Source organism: Dipodomys merriami, unplaced genomic scaffold (assembly GCF_024711535.1).
Source record: "Dipodomys merriami isolate MVZ:Mamm:240054 unplaced genomic scaffold, mDipMer1.0.p SCAF_2, whole genome shotgun sequence".
Classification (NCBI taxonomy): Eukaryota; Metazoa; Chordata; class Mammalia; order Rodentia; family Heteromyidae; genus Dipodomys; species Dipodomys merriami.
Window position 1 is genome coordinate 114,728,213 of NW_027203381.1, and position 21,927 is coordinate 114,750,139.

Here is a 21,927-nt window from a genome sequence, read left to right on the forward strand (position 1 = left end):
ACTTGCTTTTTGGGTAGCTTCTTAGGCTGTTGGCTCTCTAAAACTTTTCTAGTCTCTATCGCTGCTGCTGCTGCTATGGGTGAACTGGCTGTACTTAGGGGAACGGAAGTTTATTTCTGGGGATAAGGTGAAAGACTACTCATGTACTATGCAGATGAAGTGTGCTCTCAGTTTTTGTTCTACAGCATGGAAGGAAACTTATTTGGATGTTTTAAGTGTACATATGTCTTGATATATGTTGATACCTCAGATTTTATTTGGAAGAAAACTTTTAGATTGTGTCCTTTCATGACTACATGCAATACATGCTATACAAACATTTTCTTCTTCCTTTAAATGGCTTACTTAAGGATGTTCATATGAATAAATAGGTTTATAATTACTTGTAGAATTTCAGTGGTTTTGGGTTTTTTTCATTTCTTACTCTCATCTGGGAGGACATGGGAAAGCATATAAGTTGAAAAAAGCTTAAACTTACACAACCTCATTAGTAGCTTAGATGATAATTTTGAAATTATTCAGTAGCTTTCATATTTACTATGAAATTTTGATCTGAAGTGTTCTTTTTCCTGTTGGTGCATCTTAAAGTTATTGTTGGCTTATCCTGGAATTACTTTGTCAGTTTACCTTAGTGGAGATGTTTTCCACCTTCTCCTCCCCCTCCTCTTCTTCTTCCCTTCCCCTCCTGTCCCCCTTCCCCTCCATCTTCCTTTCTTCCTTCTTCCTTTTGTTGTGCCAGTCCTGGGGCTTGAACTCAGGGCCTGTCCTGTCCCTGAACTTCTTTTGCTCAAGGCTAGCATTCTACCACTTGAGCCACAGTTCTACTCCAGGCTCTTTTAGTATTTTATTGGAGATAAGAGTCTCATAGACTTTCCTCCTTGGGCTGGATTTGAACTTCATTCCTCAGATTTCATCTTCCTGAATAGGATTACAGGTGTGAGCTACCAGTGCCTGGCTAGTGTTATTTTCTAAATGTAGATTCTAAAGTAGAATCTTGTGAAAGAAATAAAGCCCTTCAGTTGCTTTACTAATACTTTGTGAATGGGTATCCTTTAGCTTTTACAGACTTGTTTTTGTTTTTGGTTGGTTGTGGGGCTTGAACTCAGCTCTTCAGCTCAAGGCTAGCGCTCTACCACTTGAGCTACAGCACCACTTCCAGTTTTCTGGTGGTTTATTGGAGATAGGAGTCTTATGGACTTTCTTGCCCAGAATGGCTTTGAACCAAGATCCTCAGATATAGCTTTTACATACTTTTTTTTGTTTTTGTTTTTGTTTTTGGTAGGTTGTGGGGCTTGAACTCAGCTCTTCAGCTCAAGGCAAGCGCTCTACCACTTGAGCTACAGCACCACTTCCAGTTTTCTGGTGGTTTATTGGAGATAGGAGTCTTACGGACTTTCTTGCCCAGAATGTCTTTGAACCGAGATCCTCAGATATCAGCCTCCTGAGTAGCTAGGATTACAGGCGTGAGCCACCAGTGCCTGGCTTTTACAGACTTTTTAACCTAAAGTATAGACAATAACTTTTTAGATGTGCCTTTTCATTAGTAGTTAGTATAGAAGCAGAACTATGAGTTCATAGAAGGTAGTCCATTTCTTTCTTAAATAAGAATTTTCTCTATCTCTCTTGTTATTGCTCATTTTTCACCTTTGAATAGTAGCTGGTTTGGGCTTTATTGCTCCCTAATGAATTCTCTCTTGTTATAAATGCAAAGTAAGGACAACTGAAAGTAATATTAAAGTAAGAACTGAGGCTTAAGTTTGCTTTTCAGAGCTCTCCAGGCTAGATTCCCTGGCATTTCTGCTTGTGAGAGGGAAGGAAGGAGTAAAGGGACAAATCTGAGTGCCAGTGAGTGTTGCCAAGTGAATGCTGACAGCTGGGCCTGACAGTGATTGCTGGACACTGGTTCTTCTTGATTGTCCCTTTCTTACCTCCCACCACAATTCCCCCAAACAACCAGCCCTCTGGGAGAATGCCTGACCCCTTTTTAGAAGACACTGGGAGCTTGCTACTTTTCTGCACCAAACATTGGTAGTATCTCTGTGAACAGTCAGCTTAACAGTAAGTTTCTCCTTTTCATCAAATCCTTTGTCCATCATGCAGTTGTAAAGTCTCACTTATAGGTCAGCTTGCTCTGCTTCAAATAGCAGAGTGTGTAAAAGACACTTGGAGGCTCATGACTTTCCACTTGACAATAGAGCATTGATCAGGGTGGCTATATGTTTGGGATTTGTCAGTTCCTTTGTCCATTTATTGTCTAGCTTTCAGTACCTTTTCTCTGTGTTTCAAAAGTGCTTTGTGTGCCTCCTGCCTGGATGTGTGCTTTGACAGGGCAGTGCTTGCAGGAGTGGGATCTGTTACAGAGCAGGGGAGACGGACTGTTAGTTGTCCCATTCTTGCAAGTTTCTTTTTTCTTTTGAACAAAACATTTCTTTATTTTTAAGATTTTTCTGATTTAAGTTTTCCAAATTTTGGGTTTTTTAAGCTACAAGCTCCTGAAAGGATTGACTTAATTTTTTATTTTTATTTCATTTTTTTTTTGCCAATCCTGGGGCTTAAACTCTGGGCCTGTGCGCTGCCCCTGAGACTCTTTGTGCTCAAGGCTGCCATTCTGTCACTTGACCAACAGTGCCACTTCTGGCTTTTTCTGAGTAGTTTATTGGAGATTAGAGTCTCATGGACTGTCCTAGCTGGGAGCTGCAATCCTCATTCCTGAGTAGCTGGGATTACAGGCATGAGTCACGGGTACTTGGCCATTTTATCTCTTTTCACTCTATGTTTCATTTTTAAATATTTATCAGTTTTAATTCTGTCGATTTTAATTTTTTATTCTGTTCTAAGGAGAACTAAATCTTTCAAATAATTTCAACTTGTAGTAAGGGGCAGGGTAGTACTAGGAATCAAACTCAGAGCCTCTTGCATTGTAGGCAAGTTTCTACCCTGATCTACTAGTCATCTCTTTATTGGAGATAAATAGAGTTCATTGCATTAGTACCATGAAAGTCTATTCCAAATGAATGAGTCTAATGTTGGGAAAGTAAACCATGAACTGGTTTTAGACAACAGACCTGTTCAAATATAAGCCCAAAGTAAGCTGTACTTTGAGTTTGGGTAGAAGGGATTTCTATAATCCTTTCTTCCTCTGATCTGTAAACTTTGTAGGCAGCTTGCTTTTTATTTATTTATTTTTTGTTTTTGTTTTTGTTATCAGTCCCAGGGCTTAAACTCGGGGCCTGGGCACTGCCCGGGAGCTTCTTTTGTTCAAGGCTCACACTCTACCCCTGGAGCCATAGCTCCGCGTTCAGCTTTTTTGGACTCGCCTGCCCAGGCTGTCTTCTTCAAGTTGCGATCCTCAGATCTCACCTTACCAATAGCTAAAATTATAGGCATGAGCTACTACTGACTGGTGCCTGGCCCAGCTTGCTTTCTTTGAGGGGCCTGTATGTTCAGAATTGCTGGAATGCTGGTGTAAATTTAAGGGGAACAGGAGGGAGAATGCAAACTAAGCCACTTATACATGTTCCATTATATTACTCCTCCCTCCCCCCCATACATACACAGTGATATGTACCCCTAATTCCAGTATCTGGAGGCTGAGGCCCAGCAGCCAGCCTTTAACCACATGACAGAGGGAGTTCTAGGCCAGCCTGAGCTACCTAGTGAGACCTTGTCTCAAAAAAAACAAGGGCTGGGCTGGGAAGGTGGCTCAGTGGTAGAGCGCTTGCCTTGCATGCCTGAGGCCCTGGGTTCAATTCCTCAGCACCACATAAGCAAAAAGAAAAAAGCCGGAAGTGACGCTGTGGCTCAAGCGGTAGAGCGCTAGCCTTGAGCTGAAGAGCTGAGAGACAGCGCCCAGGCCCAGAGTTCAGGCCCTACGACCGAACCCCCCCCCCAAAAAAAAAAAAAAAAAAAAACCAAGGGCTGAGGAAATAGCTCAATGATAGAATGCTTGCCTGTCATCTGCAAGGCTCTCAGTTGGGTCCTCAGCACTGCAGAAAAACAACCAAAGAGTACAAAACAACCCCAAAACTCTTCCCCCTCTAGCTCAGTAGTTCTTAACTCATGGATCATAGATCAATTATACTGAACAGCCCTGGCCTCTTGAGTCTCTTTGTTTGTATGTGACCTTTGCTTCTCTCTAATAATTGGAATAGCTTTCCTTTTTTATGTAAGAGAAGTATACGATTTCTTTGATGGAATCATCAATAATTAAGTGAAAAGCATCTAATATATGCTTTTAATCTTTGGATCATTAAGCCTAAATTAGCTCTGTTATAGCATGTTACAGATCTGCCAATTTGGACTTAAAAAACTTTGAGAATTTATTTTCCTGTAAAAATGTTTGGAGTATTGTATATTATTTTGCCTAATTGTTTTTTTTAATAAATACTTTATTCCTTAAAAAAATTCAGTTCTTCAGAATAGTCCAGAGACTAGTACAATATAACATACTTTTTTGATATAAAGGTAAAATGTTGTACATATGCCAGTAATTTAGACTTTAGAAATCTTATTAATCATGATTAAATTTCACTTTTTTGTGTGGTACTAGGGCTTGAATTCAGGGTTCTGCCACTTTGAGCCATACTCCTAGCCCTTTTTGTTTTATTTTTCAGTGCCGTGTACTTTTGCCTAGGCTAGCTTCAGTCTGTGTTTTTCCTACCTCTGTCTCCCAAATAGTTGAGATTAGAAGTGTTTTTTTGTTTTTGTTTTTGTTTTGTCTTTAGCTCAAGGCGAGCACCCTACTTCTTGAACCACAGCCCACTTCTGGTTTTCTATTGGTTTATTAAAGATAACAGTCACATGGACTGATAACAGTCTCAGGGACTTTTTTTTTTTTTTTTTTTTACTGCCCAGGCTGGCTTTGAACCGATCCTCAGATCTCAACCTCCTGAGTAGCTAGGAGTATAGGCTTGAGCCACTGTTGCCCAGCCTAAGTTTGTTCTTTAGGAATAGACTCTCACTAATTTTTTCCTGGGCTGACCTCATACTATCTTTCTAGCTTGCCTTCCAAGTAGTTGAGAGTGCAGGCATGAGATCCATCATACCCAGCCAAATTTTGCCTTTTCATTTTTTTTTTTTTTTTTACAGTACTGGCATTTAACTAGAGCCTTGTAATTGCAAGGCAGGATCTCTACTGTGTGAGCCAAATCTCCAGCACTTTCTTACTTTAATCTTTTTTTTTGGTCAGTCGTGGGGCTTGAACTCTGGGCCTGGTCCCTGTCCCTCAACTCTTTAGCTCAAGGCTAGTGCTCTACCACTTAGCCACAGCGCCACTTCCAGTTGTCTGAGTGGTTTTATTGGAGATAAGGGTCTCATGGCCTTTTCTGCCCAGGCTGGCTGTAACCATGGTCCTTAGATCTCAGCCTGCTGAGTAGCTAGGGTTAGAAGCCTGAGCCATGGACATCTGGCCTACCACATTTTTTATAATTGTTCCATGTTTTCTATTAATCTCCTGCATTTATGGTACCAAAATGTTAGAATTCAAATGACAAACCTGTTTTAATACATTTTTATCGTGTCAAGTGGCATTTTAATAGTCTTTCAAGGGTGGTTGTTCTGTTTTCTAAATCTACATCAATAGAAGTTCAACTTTAAATATCTCAACATTAAGGGTCTTAGTATAAATACCAAAGTTAGCCATCATTATTCAATCTTTTGACTTTCTATAAGTTGCTCTCTTTTCTGAAGCGGAAAAAGGGAAGATTAAAGGCTTCACAAACATATTCTACATTGGTTTAAAAATTCTACTATTGTCGAAACTTTAAAAAACTAATATTTACCTATTTCTTCATTGCTCAATATTTAATCTGTGTGTTTTCCTTTTCCCTTTTTTTGGTACATAAATATAGAAGTGTTTACCTCACTAAAAATGTCTAAGTTGAATAACTTGTTGAAAGCATGCACTATTTAAAATGTGAAAAAGAAAGAAACAATTGTATATTCCCTGGGAAAAGTAGGAAAAGAAATAAAATTGCCACTGTGAATAGAGGTTGTCTGTGGTTAGAGTCATATTTTCCCCCTTCTTTCTCTATTTCTTTGGTTTTCTAAGTATTTTCTTTTCCATTGACAGTGTTGACAGTCACAGTGTAGACACTGTTATAAACTGGAAGTATTTCAGAAGGAAGAAATATAGTATGTGGGTCAGGCACTTGCCCGTTGGTATGTGGCTTCTCTGTTTTGTCTCCTGACTGGCAGAAGACATCCAAGCCTTACTCAGTGCTGAGGGAGCTCCCTAAAGTTCTGTGGGTAACAGCCCTGCCTCCTACTTCCTGGGCCACAGCCTGGGAACCTACTTTGTCATAGTAGGTAGCAGTGGAGCCAGCTTCTGCTTCCAAGGCCCCAGAAATCTTATGATGTGCTAGAGCTCTGCACTCGTTCATCTGCTTTAGATTTACTTTTTTTTTTTTTTTTTTTTTGTCGGTAGTGGGGCTTGAACTCGGCTTGGGTGCTGTCCCTCAGCTCTTCAGTTCAAGGCAAGCGCTCTACCACTTGAGCTACAGCGCCACTTCCTAGATTTAATATTACATATTTTTGTTGTTGAGTATGTCTTTCAGCTCCCATGTGACAGATGCTTACACATCTGTCAAATTTTGAATATAAGAAATGAACACTCTTTGGATTACTTATATGCCAACATTCTATTGATCCTTCTCCCCTTCAGACTACTCCCCTGTGGTACTTTAAAGTTTGTTTCCTTTTCTTCTTTTTATTTTCTAGGGTCTTCACCCTATTCCCACCCCTCACCTCTATCTCCACCCAGTTAGTTTGCTAGGCTAACTACTTTATTTACTGATTACTTTCTTATTCCTGGAAGTGGGGGGTGGGGGGGGGCGGTGATCAGAGGGTTGTGTCATTTGCCTGAGATAAGGACCTAGAGATCAGCTTTTAATGCAATCTCAAGATGCTTTGATGAGTTAATCACTCACACTAGCCTGCTAATGTAGCTTTGTATTTGACTGGGAAATAAATAAAAACTTTTCCAGAGTAAATTAATAAGTTCACAGAAAGTTTTAGGGTTTATCTTCAAATAAGCTATAAATAAGGTGGTTATCTGATCACAAATGAAATGAGCATTTGAAGTATTTAATATACTAATGCTCTGAATTGAAAGTAAAAAAAGCTACCTTTCTTCCAATTACCTTATTAAATTTGAAAATTTTATGGAAAAGAGTTAGTGAAATGCTCTTACCGTAGAAGTAGAGGCAGTGGAGCTCACATTGTTTCCATCCTTCCAAGCTTGTGTTTTTGTTGTTGTTGTTGTTTTGTTTTGTCAGTCATGGAGCCTGAACTCTGAGCCTGGGCACTGCCCCTCAGCTCTTCAGCTCAAGGCTAGCGCTCTACCACTTGAGCTGTATACAGTGCCACTTCTGGTTTTCTGGTGGTTAATTGGAGATAAAAGTCTCATGGGCTTTCCTGCCTAGGCTGGTTTTGAACCACGGTCCTCAGATCTCAGCCTCCTGAATAGTTAGGCTTACAGGGTGGGGCTTGAACTCAGGGCCTGGGCTCTATCCCTGAGCTTCTTTATGTTCAAGGATAGTGCTCTATCACTTGAGCCACAATGATACTTCATGCTTTTTCTGAGTAGTTTATTGGAGATAAAAGTCTCACAGACTTTCCTGTCCACACAGGCATTGAACTGTGATTCTCAGATCTCAGCCTCCTGAGTAGCTAGGATTACAAGCATGAGCCAATGGCACCTGGCCTCTAGTTTTTTTTACTTCATTGTTATTAGCATTTTATAAAATTATTGATTGTTAGAATTAGATCTGCCATCATTAACATTTGTTTTACCTGTCCAAACTTTGTTTTTTTTCCCCCTTCTATTCTTTTTTCATTTCTTTGGATTTTTAATATCCCTTGCTCCCTTAACTACTGACTTTTTATGTTATGTCTTCATGGTTGGTTTTCAAGTAGACTCTCTGGGGATTTAATGGATTTACCTATCTTTTCAAATCTACCTAGAGTAAATATTAACTTCAAGTAGAATGTGAAAGGCTTGCTGCAACTCCCTGTAGTCTCTCCCATACACCTTTATGTTGTGGCTGTTGTATTTATTACATTTATACTGAAAACCCCTCAAGATAATGTTACAGTATTTTTTTTGGGGGGTGGGGAGGGTCCTGTGGTGGGGCCTGAACTCGGCCTGGGCGCTGTCTCTCAGCTCTTCAGCTCAAGGCTAGAGGTCTACCACTTGAGCCACAGCGCCACTTCCAGCTTTTTTTTTTTTTCTTCTGCTTATGTGGTACTGAGGAATCAAACCCAGGGCCTCATGCTTGCAAGGCAAGTGCTCTACCACTAAGCCACCTACCCAGCCCAATGTTATAGCATTTGCTTCCAGCAAGTTTACATATCTTAAAGAGCATAATGGGAAATATAATATTTATTCCAGTCATTTACTATTTCAGTTGTCCTTTCTTCATTCTGAAAGATCTGAGTTTCTCTCCAAAACTTCCATTTGATTCTTAACTATTTTTTATTTCTCTATAAGACTTGTACCTTCACATTTATTTCACTGTTTATCTTTACCTCATGGAATATAGGTTTAATTGCTGCTCTAAAATCTCTGAGTGATAATTTCAACATTTCTGTCATCTTAAAGTTAGCATGTACTGGGCTGGGAAGGTGGCTCAGTGGTAGAGTGCTTGCCTTGCATGCATGAGGCCCTGGGTTCGATTCCTCAGCACCACATAAGCAAAAAGAAAAAAGCCGGAAATGGCGCTGTGGCTCAAGAGGTAGAGCGCTAGCCTTGAGCTGAAGAGCTGAGGGACAGAGCCCAGGCCCAGAGTTCAGGCCCCACGACCGGACCCAAAAAAAAAAAAAAAAAAAAAAAAGTTAGCATGTACTGACTCCACAAATTACAAGAGGAAAAGTCAGTCACAATTATTTGTATAGTTGTAGATTTCACATGTAATTCTCCTTAAATTGCTGGATCTTTACTAATAACATATGTAAACTATTGTGTTGCAAATTAAATAACCTATAGACCATTTCTTAAAAAACAAAAACAAATTTATCATGTTGATTGCATTTTTTTTCCTTTTCTGAGATCAGTCACATTTTTCTGCTTTTTATTTCCAGTAATTTTGGCTTTTGTCCAGGACACTGTGATTTTATGTTATATAGGTTTTGTATGATCTTGTCATCCTCTGCAGAATGCTTTCTGTTTCTACATATCCAGCTGAGCTAGGCTTGGAGTATCGATTCTCTGCTGATTTGTGGACAAGGTTTTATTACCAGTTCAGTTTTCAAGGCTAGTGCTATACCATCTTCCATGCCTACAGTTAAGGTTTGAGCCTGAGACATTCACAGAATTGGGGGTTCTTCTTAAGCTTTCTCTTCTGGTTTTCTCCACACTCTGCAGTCCACAGAGGCCTCTTTTGGTAATACTTTTGGCCAGAAAGACTGCGTTTCTGTTGGAATTTTGGTCTCTGCTCCTCTCTTTTACTGCATAGCTCCTTGACTGGGTTCTCCCTGGGAAACCTGAAAAGTAAGGAGTCTGAGTTGATCTAATTACTTCATTGTTTAGTGTTCCCTAGCAGCTAAGGAGAACCAAGCTGTGATGATTAAATAGCATTTGGCTATTTGTGTTAATGAATAAGCATGGAGGCTTCATTCAAAAATCAAAGTGAGTCATACTAATAACCAGCAGAATCCATGCTAATTAATGCTAATAACAGCAGAATCCATGCTAATTCATGCTAATAACCAGCAGAATCCATGCTAATTCATACTAATAACCAGCAGAATCCATGCTAATTCATACTAATAACCAGCAGAAACTAGTAACACCAAAAGAATAGGACATTAGTTAGTTTAGGGTCTGGCAGTCCATCTTTCAGATATAAGAAGAGGAGGAAGTAGAGATGGCTGTCAGAAGGGCCAAGAGATAAAAATTTAGTCTAATATTGAGCCAAATGGTGAAGGCTAAGCAGAAAGGTGGTAGAGGGGGAGGCATTCACATAGGATGGGGAATTCATTTTCTAGATTCTAGGGTAGTATGATAAACAACAAGTAACCTTAGTGCATTGCAAAGGGTGATCATTATACTTTGGGCCATAAGAATTATACTTTTGTCTTGTGATCCTTGCAAAGTAGCTGTGAAAGACTTAAAGTAAGGTGAAAATTATATCTACATTTGTAAGTAAAAATGGTCTACTTTTCCTGCCTTCATGATCATAATTTAGAATTGAGTTTGTCAGCTTCGTAAGTTTGATCTGTCTTTGTGGAATAGTTTTGGTAACAAGTGCTGCTGCTCTTATGGGGGTTTAGAATTACCTCTAAAATAATTTTTTCCTTGATCTCTTTGAATTGTATACCTTATTTCCAGGTCACTTTTGTGTTCTGCTAATTGTTTTTATTTTAAAAGTTTATAAAGGGGTAAAATGTAGACTTTTTTTTCAATATAGAATTATATATATAGCAGTTTCTTAAAAATTTTAAAGAATTTTTAACAAACTACTTGTCTAGTAAAAGAAAATATATACAAATTGAATTAGGCACAAAAATTCTAGGATAATTTAACATTAGGTAATCACTGGAGCTGAGAATGTTAGGGTTAGGATGTAGCTCAGTGGTCCAACACTTGCTCAGTGGTAGAGCACTTGCCTTGCCTGCCTGAGGCCCTGGGTTCAATTCCTCAGTACCACATAAGCAGAAAAAAAAAGCCAGAAGTGGTGCTGTGGCTCAAGTGGGAGAGTGCTAGCCTTGAGCTGAAGAGCTGAGGGACAGCACCCAGGCCCAGAGTTCAGGCCCCACGACCCTACCCCCCCAAAAAAGAAAAGAAATACTAGCAACCATTCTTTAATAAAAATGTTAAGTAAAATACAAATAGAAGGAAATGATCTAAATGTACAAACCTATTAAAGTGCAAAATACTGAAACTATTACTATGAAAATTAGAGGTAATATAAAATTAGTTTTATCATGACTATTTTATACAGCTAATGGTATTCTGGGATGGGATAATAATATAAGGCTAAATTCTGTATTTCCAGAATATAGATGTACAAGTTGAGTAGCCACCAGTAAGGTGTAGTGATGACTGGTTCTTGGTGGCTCACGTTTCTAATCCTAGCTACTCAGGAGGCTGAGATCTTAGGATCATGGTAAAGAGTTAAGAGGCTCTTACCTCCAATTAACCACTAGAGAACAAGAAGTGGTGCTGTGGCTTAAACTGGTAGAGTGCTAGTCTTGACTGAAAAGCTCAGGGACAGTACCCAGGCCTTAAGTTCAAGTTCCATGACCGACCCCCCCCCCAAAAAAAAGGTGTGGTAAAGTGGAAAGTGGCTAAGTACAAAGAAATCAATAACTCTTCCATATTTTACAATAAACAGTGAAGAATGGAAGGACGAAATGGATGCATTCTCTTATGTATATTAAATAGTTGTTTAACTGTGCATTAAAAATTCAGAACTGTCCATTTTTGGAAAGTTCAATAAAAAAGTGTATGATATGTCAGCTTCAAAAGAATAAGTGAGAGAAGCTGTACTAAAGGTTTTAGAAGCATTTCAAGCTTGCTACCTAATATTCTGAGAAAGATGAGGGGAGGGACAGAGCAGTTAGTGCAGCTTCCAAAGGGAATTGGCCTAGAAGTCCTCCACTTCTAACCTAGGTTCCCACACCTCTGCCTACACATGGCATCTTCATCATGTGTGTTTTCTATGCTTCCCTAAAGATTGCTCTATTATAGAAGAACTAAACAGATGGCATCTCATAAAGAAGAGGACAGTAGTAGAGCAGACAGTGACAAAAGACATAACCATTTTTTTGCAAACAGTAAAGAAATGGAAGAATGTTGAGTTGGCTCACAGAGGAAGATACACCCAAAGCCACTTCAGAGGACAGCATAGGGCCCACAGCAGGCTCATCCCAGTGACGTCTCGAGAGGCTTCCATGTGAGGCATTCCCACAGACAGCAGCTCAAAGTCTTTAAAAGTCTCCATCCAGATCTTTGGACCATCCTTTCCTGCATCTCCAGCAGATCGATGTCCATTTCCTTCTCCCCTTTTCTTGGGAGAAGTGGAAAGAGCACTGGAACCAGAGAAGCTCCTGGATAGAGGGTAGGGCTGAAAATCAGCGATCATCTACAAGTTGGTCCACAGAAGTGTGGCAGCCTTACTCTTATTCCCAAACCAGCATCTAGACTATATATTCTTCTTTCCCCAGCCAACGCCTCTTTCTAGCCAAAATGAATAGCTTCTGAATATTGAGAATTGGAGATTCCCAGTGAAAAGGCGATAGTATACCTCATCCTCATACAGAGAAGCCTCTCTGTTAAATGAGCATTCAGGCATCCTTAGGTCAGGAGGAAAATCTCAAAAGTGAAGGACAACCAAAGCAGCAGTCAACCAGTCAACAAACACACACAGACACACACATGCGTGTGTGCGCGTGCGCACACACACACACACATACACACACACACGCACGCACACACACAGAACAAAATGCTCACAAGTTCAAGCATCCATTAAGAACTTCATAGAAGAAGGATACTGCTAGGTCCACAGCTGCAATTACAGTTCCTTCATTGGCTTCAACCCACAATCCTGGTCTCTGCCACCCAAGCAGCCGATATTATAAGAGTAAGGCATTGAACTTGGCCAATGCTCTTTTTAAACCATGTATGTACTTTTATGATGATGCAGTTAAGCTAAGCATAAGGAAATGTATTAATCAATTCTAGATGTTTATAGTTGAGGAAGAGGACTGGCTTTGTTTCATGGTGGATATTAATGAAAAAATAGTGCCTGATGGGAATTTCAGAAGCAGTAGGTTTGGGTTTGGTATTTGAACAGTATTACTGTATTACACATTGTTCACACTGTTCTCATAGTCTTCAAGGAACTGCAGGCAATGCTTTTCCTAGGTGGACAGCCTGTGGAGTAAGCTGCTCCTGCTCTTCCCTCTTCCCTCTGATTCTCTTCTTTCTTCATTTGTTGTGTGCAGTGGTAATAGACATAGGAAAAGCCCTATTTCTTGGCACTGTTATGATGTTGAAAGAAGGTGAGACCTGTAAATTACCTAGTAAAATGTATAGTGTAATACTAAGGGCTTAATAAAAAGAAGTGGTTATAACTACTAAAAAGATAGAACTGATGTATGTACACAGTTAAGAAAAAGTTTAGAAAGTAACAATTTGGGGGGACAGTAAATGAATGAAGAGAGGAAGGTGGGGAAGGGGGAGAATACAGTCATAAAGTTCAATGGATATTCTACAAAATAAAATTGAGGGGAGAGATAGAGAGAATGCTGGAAGGGGTGACATTGTATTCATAAATTTTTGTTGAATGGCAAGTCCTTTGTACAATGAAAGATTAAAAAAACAACAACAAATGCCATACTGGAAATGTAATAGGCTGCCTGGAGCTCTGATGCTTGTTCCAAGTCCTTCCTCAACATTCACTGGAGCACATATGACATTGAGAATCTATAAGAAGAATGAATGAATTGCCCCTTCATTGTAGCTCTAATATAATCTTGCTCTTGTGTTGCTTTCTGATCATTTAAGACTGCATGCTAGTATGTCTAAGTATACAACTTAAGTGTTGCTTTTTTTTTTTTCTTTTACAGGCGTCGATTAGCAAGGTACAAGTAACAGAACCATGGCTCAGTTTCCCACACCTTTTGGTGGTAAGTTTTCAGAAATTTCTCTTTTTTTGATGTATATTGGGGCCAGATTTTAAAATTTTTATAAGATGGAAATTTTATGTAAAAAAAAACAGTTACAAGGGTTTTGGGTATAGCACAGAGGTAGAGTGCTTGCCTGATTTTCATGTACTCTGTCATCTGGCTAGTTATTAGCTCATGGCCAATAGTGTTTCATCTAGATTCTTTTGGACAGCACTGAAGTACCCTATCATTCCATCTATATTTTAATATATTTAGCTAAAAGGGCAAGAACATTCTAAATAATTACAATATTGTCAAACATCTAAAAATATACATTATTATACTTAAAAATTGTGCATTATATACATATTCCCTGATAGCCTTTAAATAGTCTTTGGGGTTTTTTGTTTTTATTTTTTAATTTTTTTTTGGTCAGTCATGGGGTCTGAACTCTGGGCCTGGGCTCTGCCCCTCAGCAATTCAGCTCAAGGCTAGTATTCTACCACTTGAGCCACAGAACCACTTCTGGCTTTTTATCTGCTTATGTGGTACTGAGGAATCGAACCCAGGGCCTCATGCATGCAAGACAAGCACTCTACCACTGAGCCACCTTCCCAGCCCATTCTTATTGTAGCATAAACTCAGGCAGGGCCTTGCACTCTTGCTTGGCTTTTTCACTCAAGGCTGGGGTTTTACCACTTGAAGCACACCTCTACTTCCAGCTTTTTGGTGGTAAATTTCAGATAAGAGTCTCATAGACTTTTCTGCCTACACTGGCTTCAAATCACAATTCTTAGATCTCAGTCTCTTGAATAGCTAGGATTACAGGTGTGAGCTACTAGCCCCCAGACAGAATACTCATTAAAAAAAAATACATTTAATGAACTATATTTACATATTGTAAAACTTACTGGTTTTAGCTAAACTCTTTTTGTAAATTTATAAAATTGTGAACTTGGGCTGGGAAGGTGACTCAGTGGTAGAGTGCTTGCCTCGCATGCATGAGGCCCTGGGTTTGATTCCTCAGCACCACATACACAGAAAAGGCCTGAAGTGACGCTCTGGCTCACGTGGTAGAGCACTAGCCTTAAGCTGAAGAGCTGAGGGACAGTGCCCAGGTCCAGAGTTCAAGCTCCATGACCACCAAAAAAAAAAAAAAAAAAAAAAAAAAATTGTGAACTTAGCACCATAATTTTTCAATGTTGGTATTCATATATTTGTATCATCTCAAAAAATACATTCATGGCACATAGGATCCTAAATGTGAGGATTGACTTTTTTTGCCACCATCTTCCTTTTGCATAACTTTTATCTGTGATATTTAATATATCTGAGAATGCAGTTTTAAGTTTAACTTAATCTATTGCTTCAGTTTATATAAATAAATGATTAACATACTATGTTTTCATTTAAGCCTAACTGTAGGTTTATGGCACATGTTTCTAAGAAGGAATTTGTGCCAATATTTTTTATTTGCTTTTCTCTTGATTTTCCAAGGAGAAGAATGTTAATTCATCAAACCATTTATAACCTATTGGTGGCAACTTAAGGTGCTATGGAAATTGAGTGTGTGAGCCTCTTGCTTTTCTCACTGAATAACTTATCTGTCTTTTCTTTGGACTGTAGGTAGCCTGGATATCTGGGCCATAACTGTAGAGGAAAGAGCAAAGCATGATCAGCAGTTCCATAGTTTAAAGCCAATATCTGGATTTATCACTGGTAATAACAGTCAACATTTTCTCATTCTTATTTAACATATATCTGCATGTATCTGTGGGAATCTGTTATGTAAAGTAGAAGTGGGCAGATATAACCAAGGGACATTTTTCTCCTATTTTGTCTTAACTTTGAGCCTTTAATTTACCATAGCCTTTCTTATAACACCTTCAAACCTTTTTGCAGTCCTTTGTCAATGTCAAGCCAGGGTTTGTGGCTTATCACTGAATGGAACTGGTTATGGTCAAAGGACTACATTGTTTAGGTAGGTTGAGATTGTGGCCTTAGATAAAATGATTGCTTGATTCTGATCCTGAACTGATTTGGAAGACTGTAACATTTTTCAAACAGGATATTATTTTCCTCTCCAATCAATGTTCTGTTTTGCACTTTGCTTTTTTATTATCTTTCCTGTTTGATTACTCTTTAGGAAAAATCTGGATTTCCTAGGAAAATGTTTTTATATGTGTTTGTACTATAGTTCTTTAATTTATTAATTCTTAATCATGATATGATCATTGTTACTCATTTTCTGTGAATACATCAGCAGTACCAAAATTTGGACAAAAATATTGGGAGTGGCAAATAACTTTTTTTTTTTTTTAATTGAGACACTGTTTAACTATATAGCCTAGGCTGGACTCAAACCTGCAATCTTCCTGCCTCTGCCTCCTAAGTACAGGGTTTGAGACACCCAACTGAGGGTTTTCCCCCCCCCTAAGTAGAATATGGGTTATCATATTTGGGGGATCCTTAGCATTTCTGAATACATGTTTGTCATTGTGTTAGGTTTGTTTTGGCTCAATTTTGGAGGTTTGAGTTCAAGAATGATAGGTCCCATTACTTTGGGCCTTTTGTTTTGGCCCAGTGACCTACTGCCTAAAAGTTTAACTACTTTCCATAGCACTAAGCTGGGACCAAGCTTTTAACACAGGGACCTTAGGCAGCGTTCCAGATCCAAACCATGGCAGTCATGACAAATAGCTAATTTTTTATTTAATAGTAGGTTAAAGTGGACAATCTGTCCCAGAAAAGCAGTATGTCCTTTTGAGATGATATATTTTAAAAATTAAGTTCTGAAGCTCATGCATATAGATTGATTTTACTATTGCTTAAAGGGTCACCATTTGACTTTTACCCATGCAGTTTTAGTCAATTTAGCATTTAAAGGATCAGCAGCTTCTTCTTAATTTCATAATTTTGCAATGGGTATTTCTGCCAGTCATTGTTTTTTAACCTGAAACTACTTCTACTTAATTTATAGGTGATCAAGCAAGAAACTTTTTTTTTCAATCTGGGTTACCTCAACCTGTCTTAGCACAGATATGGTAAGTAGGGATTTTATCTAAGCATAATGTAAAATAAACACTGTCCAGTTCTGTTTGTTTGTCTGTTGGTTCTTATTTTGGGGAGCTTAAACTCAATGCCTAAGGTTGTTACTAAGCTTCTTAATTGGCTCAAGGCTAGCATTCTACTTGAGCCACAGTTCCACTCCCTACTTTTTTTGGTAGTTTATTGGAGATCAGACTCTCAAGGACTTTCCTGCTGGGGCTATTTTGTTTATTTATAATATGACTTTTTAGTGTTTATTTGTAACATGACTTTTTATGTCTATTTGTAATATGTTCTGTTTATTTATAATATGACTTTTTATGCCATGTAGAAAGAGAACATACATCTCCAGTTTGGAATACTCTATTACTTCTTACATAGAAATACTTCTAAAAAGTCTCTCTTTCTCTTTCTCTCTCTTTTATTTTTTGGGAGGGGCCATTTCTGGGGCTTGAACTCAGGGCCTGGGCTCTGTCCCTGAGCTTCTTTTGCTCAAGACTAGCACTACCACTTGAGCCAGAGTGCCACTTTTGGCCTTTTCTGTTTATGTGGTACTGAGGAATAGAACCCAGGGCTGCATGTATGCTAGGTAGGCAAGCACTCTTCCTCTCAGCTGCTTCCCAGTCTGAAAGTTTCTTTGTTAATAGAACTTTTAAAAAGGAATGACATTTGAATGGCTGTGCATGCTGAAAAATACTTGAACTTAGAGTGGAAACATCTGAATTTTGGTATTTTTGTCACCAATTTATTTTGGCTTCATCTGAATCACTTTGTCCCCCATTTCTTCCTTAATGATAGAATTTTTCCATATCTTTTATTAATTAAACAATAATGAAGAAAATATTTGAGGGTTATTCCAGGATAGAAATAAATAGTGTCCATTTACAGTATGGAAGATTAAACTCCAGGCTTTCCACATCCTAAGCAAGTGCTCTACCTCTTGAGCATGTGTCTACCCCTTTTATTTGTGTTTTGTTTATGAGATAGGGGCTCAGTAACTTTATCTAGGCTGACCTTGAACTCATGATCTTCCTGCCTCCATTTCCTGAGTAGTTGGTATTCTCAGCATGTGATAACACATGCCTTGTAATAGGTTTTATAGAGTTCTCTGACTGACTATCACAAATAAGTGTTGGTCTTTTGAAGCCAGAAAAAAGAGAGAATAAAGAACAAGATAGTGAAAGTACTTTGAGTTCTAGGTTAATAACCCTGGGAGCCATACTGAATTATAAAAAGCATTTTCCCACTTGTGTAGTTGTTACAGTTATTGTTTCTCTTCTTAAGGTTATTGGTATTATTCAGAGAGCTTGCTATAAGGAGAGAGCACATGGTTTGAATCCCAGTTGTACACTTCTGTCTTTCATTTGGAACATATACGTATTTACCATCTTTGATCTCAGTTTTCTTTTTCTTTTTGTTAGTTGTGGGCTTGAATTCAGGACCTAGGCACTGTCCTTGAGCACTTTTGCATTCTACCACTTTAAGCTACAGCTCCACTTCTGGTTTTTTTGAGTGGTTAATTGAAGAGAAGAGTCTCATGGGGACTTTTCTGCCTGGGCTGGCTTTGAACCATGATCCTCAGGTCTTAGCTTCCTGAGTGCTAGGATTGCAGGTGTGAGCCACCAGTGCTAGGCTTAATCTCAGTTTTCAAATTTAGAAAGTGATTGTTATAAAGATTTTGAGAGAATTAGGAGAAAAACTATCATGAAAGGTTTAGTGTGGAACCTGGCACATAATTTAATTACCTTCAAAACAAAACTCCACAAATGTAGCTGTTATCATCAGAGACTGGATATTCCACATAACTAAATTGTCTAATTGTCCCTTTGAATGCTCAGCCTGTTTTGTTTTGTTTTTTAAAAAAACAATCTTATGGAAATAAAGATTGACAAAACACTTTTATTTTCAGAGGCTTCAGAACTCACTCTAAACTTTTCTTGATTAAATTTGTTATGAAAATTACACACTGAAATGTGAGAACTTTCACAGGAGATATTTGTATATTCCTGCATATTCGGATATATTCAAAACGAAAATAAGTGATACCAGGTTCTGTGCTGCTGTGGAACGACTTCTATCTTTTCTTTTTCATGATTGTCGGCATATTGACTGCCAGGCTGTCTTTCCATTAGGGAGCATGTTCCTCAGGTTCTAACTTTTTTTTTGGTCCGGTCATGGGGCCTGAACTCTGGGCCTGGGCACTGTCCCTCAGTTCTTCAGCTCAAGGCTAGCGCTTTACCACTTGAGCCCCAGCGCCACTTCCGGCTTTTTTCTTTTTGCTTATGTGGTGCTGAGGAATCGAACCCAGGCCCTCATGCATGCAAGGCAAGCGCTTTACCACTGAGCCACCTTCCCAGCCCTGGTTCTAACTTTTGATATGTGTGAATAATACATGAGCAGAAGTCATGCCTTGAAAGCCCAGGAGCTGTGTCTGACCACTTACTTGCCTAAATGTAAACGCAGAGGTTTCAGGGCACCTGTTTTAATTGTAACGTGCTTCTTTGCTTTGCCTCTGGTACATGACCCTGTTGCCTCGCTCTAGAATTTGCCCTCCAAGACCTAACTTCTCCTCACTTGATTGTGCTTATCTTCGTATTTCCAAATTTAAAATTTCATTCAAGAAATTTCTCATAGCTAGGTGAGATCATGCTTGTCTATAATCCCAGCACTTGAGAGGCCAACCTAGACTAGTAACATATTTAAAAAAATGAATGAATAAAACAGCTTGTGATGAATACTCTGCTGCAAGCGAACCTCACTACACTTTTATTCTTCCAACATTGAAAACACTATTTATCAGATATCCACTGTGAACCAGTGTTGGGTGCTGAGGATTCAGCAGTGAAAAAAATATTAACATTACACTCGGGGCTGGGAAGATGGCTCAGTGGTAGAGCGCTTGCCTTGCATGCCTGAGGCCCTGGGTTTGATTCCTCAGCACCACATAAAGCAAAAAGAAAAAAGCCTGAAGTGGTGCTGTGGCTCAAGTGGTAGAGTGCTAGCCTTGAGCTGAAGAGCTGAGTGACAGCACCCAGGCCCAGAGTTCAGGCCCCACTATCAGACCCCCCCCCAAAAAAAAAATTAACATTACACTCCTAAAGAGACACGTCAATAGCAACATAATAATCACCACAATATAGTGTTAGGTAAGGTAAAGCATTAAGTAGGGAAATTTCAGTTTCACTAAGAACTATTAAGAGGGCTAAGAAGGTGGCTCAGTGGTAGAGCACTTGCCTTGCATGCCTGAGGCCCTGGGTTCGATTCCTCAGCACCACATAAGCAGAAGAAAAAAAGCTGGAAGTGGCACTGTGGCTCAAATGGTAGAACACTAGCCTTGAGCTGAAGAGCTGAGGAATAGTGCTCAGGTCCAGAGTTCAGGCCCACGACCGGACCCAAAAAAAACCCCAAAAAACTATTAAGATAGTTGTTAGTTTTTCAAACTATAATATTTCTAACTGACTGGTCTAAACTTGATTCTGTTTTTAGCCACATGGCTAAAAGTCTTTTATTCTCCCCAGTGTTAGGTAGGGATTAAGACCTGGGCCTCAGGCATGCTAGGCAAGCAGTCTACTACTGACCTACATTCCCAACCCTGAAAGTAATTTTGGTTAATTTTTAAATTTTATAGTTTATTATTTTGAAATAATACATAGAATCCTTCACAGATTTATATTTCATTCTTGCTAAGGGACCATGATGATCTCTATCACTCTGCTGTGCTGCTAAAATGTAATATAGTGAAAAGTTTTGTTAAGTTTAAATGTGATTTGGTGGTAGTCTTAGATGTCATCTCCTCCTCCCCCTCTTCCTCCTCTACCTCCTTCTCCTCCTCCTGCTCTTCTTCTTCCTCTTCCTCTTCCTCCTTCTGATATTCTGCTACATTTGGAAATAGTATATTTTATTCTTATTAGCCTTTATATTAGGAATTGTAAAAAAAAAGTCACATCTTTTCCCAAAAGAAATATCTTTGAAAAGTACTTTGAAACTTCAGAAACCAAATATGTCCTGAGATGATGGGCTAATGTAGCATAAAAATGAGCAAGCTCTGTCTTCCAGCCCTAGCTCTGATACTTATTCACTTAGTAACCCTTGACAATACTTAACCTCTTCAAACCTAGATTTTAAAAATTGTAAACAATAGTAGCTGTTCAAACAAAACAGTTTCCCTTTCCTGACTCATACTGATCTCATGTTCTTACATTCTTCCAGGAAGATCCTAATTTGACCTTTACTGTGCTTGTAGAGAAAGGTATAGGGACTCATTTTATGAAGTCCTATGTCCATCATCTAGAAGGAAAGAGACTTTGTATTGAATATTAGGAACTGTTTCAGTTTTGTCTATGAGCCTTACAGTTTTGGCTCTGGATTCCTTTCCAGTATAAACCATATAGACTGATGAGTATATGTGAAAAACTTTAATAATTGTTTGTGTGTTTTGTTTTGTTTTCTGGTATTAGGTTTTGACTTAGAGCCTCTTGCCTTATTAAGCTAGCATTCTTAATACTTGAGCTATGCTTCCAGTCTTGGTTTTTGCTAGTTATTTTGGAGATGGAATCTAGTGAGCTTTTCTGTCTGGACTGCCCTATGACTGCAATTCTCCAGATGTCCTGTCTTCTTGAGGAGTTAGGATTATAGGTGTGAGCTACCCAGTGCCTAGCTAACAATGTTTTGTTACCAATGTTTTGTAGATAGTTAAGTAGGTTCTGAATCCTTGAACTGTTTGTCCCTCCAACCTGATTTCTAATGAAGAACACAAGAGGAATTCTCAGAAGATGGAGTTAGGTCAGTATGTACAATGCCAATTATAACAGCAGCCAAAGATGATGCATCTTCCTAGAAATTATCTTACTAATAAGGAACTGGAAATATCCTTTTGGGACTTGAATGCTTAAAATTGTTTCAGCCTTGCCTTGGTGTGGTAGAGGAGGAAGCAGAATGGACAATTACTAGAAGGGTATAACAAGGAGAAAGAGGTAGGGTCAAAGAAGTTGGATAGGGCTATGAGATCTGAGAAAACAGGGCGCATGGAAATGGAAATGAGAAGAAGGGACCTATTCTTCTGGAAATTAACCCCTCCCCTGCCCCTACCCCCCAAAAAGTGAAGAGAAGAACCAGAAACATAAAGACAGATTGAAGAGGCTGGTAATCTGGTTTCAGGATGGGGTTGGGACAGGGCAAATGCTATATAACTTGTACTATGATATGACACCTCTGAATCTATACTAAGGATCTTCAGCTCCAGTTTTGATCAAACTCATCTACACATAA

At 39.0% G+C, this 21,927-nt stretch overlaps 1 protein-coding gene across 5 annotated transcripts in view; it reads left to right on the forward strand.

Annotated features, from left to right (window-relative positions):
• The window catches only part of Itsn1 (intersectin 1), a 189,235-nt gene that overhangs the window by 35,536 nt on the left and 131,772 nt on the right, over positions 1–21,927 (forward strand). For all 5 annotated transcript variants that reach the window (XM_070030617.1, XM_070030612.1, XM_070030615.1 and 2 more), the window contains exons 2-4: positions 13,573–13,632; positions 15,238–15,330; positions 16,592–16,655. In XM_070030617.1, coding sequence (XP_069886718.1) covers positions 13,605–13,632; positions 15,238–15,330; positions 16,592–16,655 — 185 coding nt within the window. In that variant the 5' untranslated portion in view covers positions 13,573–13,604. The remainder of the gene's footprint in view (positions 1–13,572; positions 13,633–15,237; positions 15,331–16,591; positions 16,656–21,927) is intronic.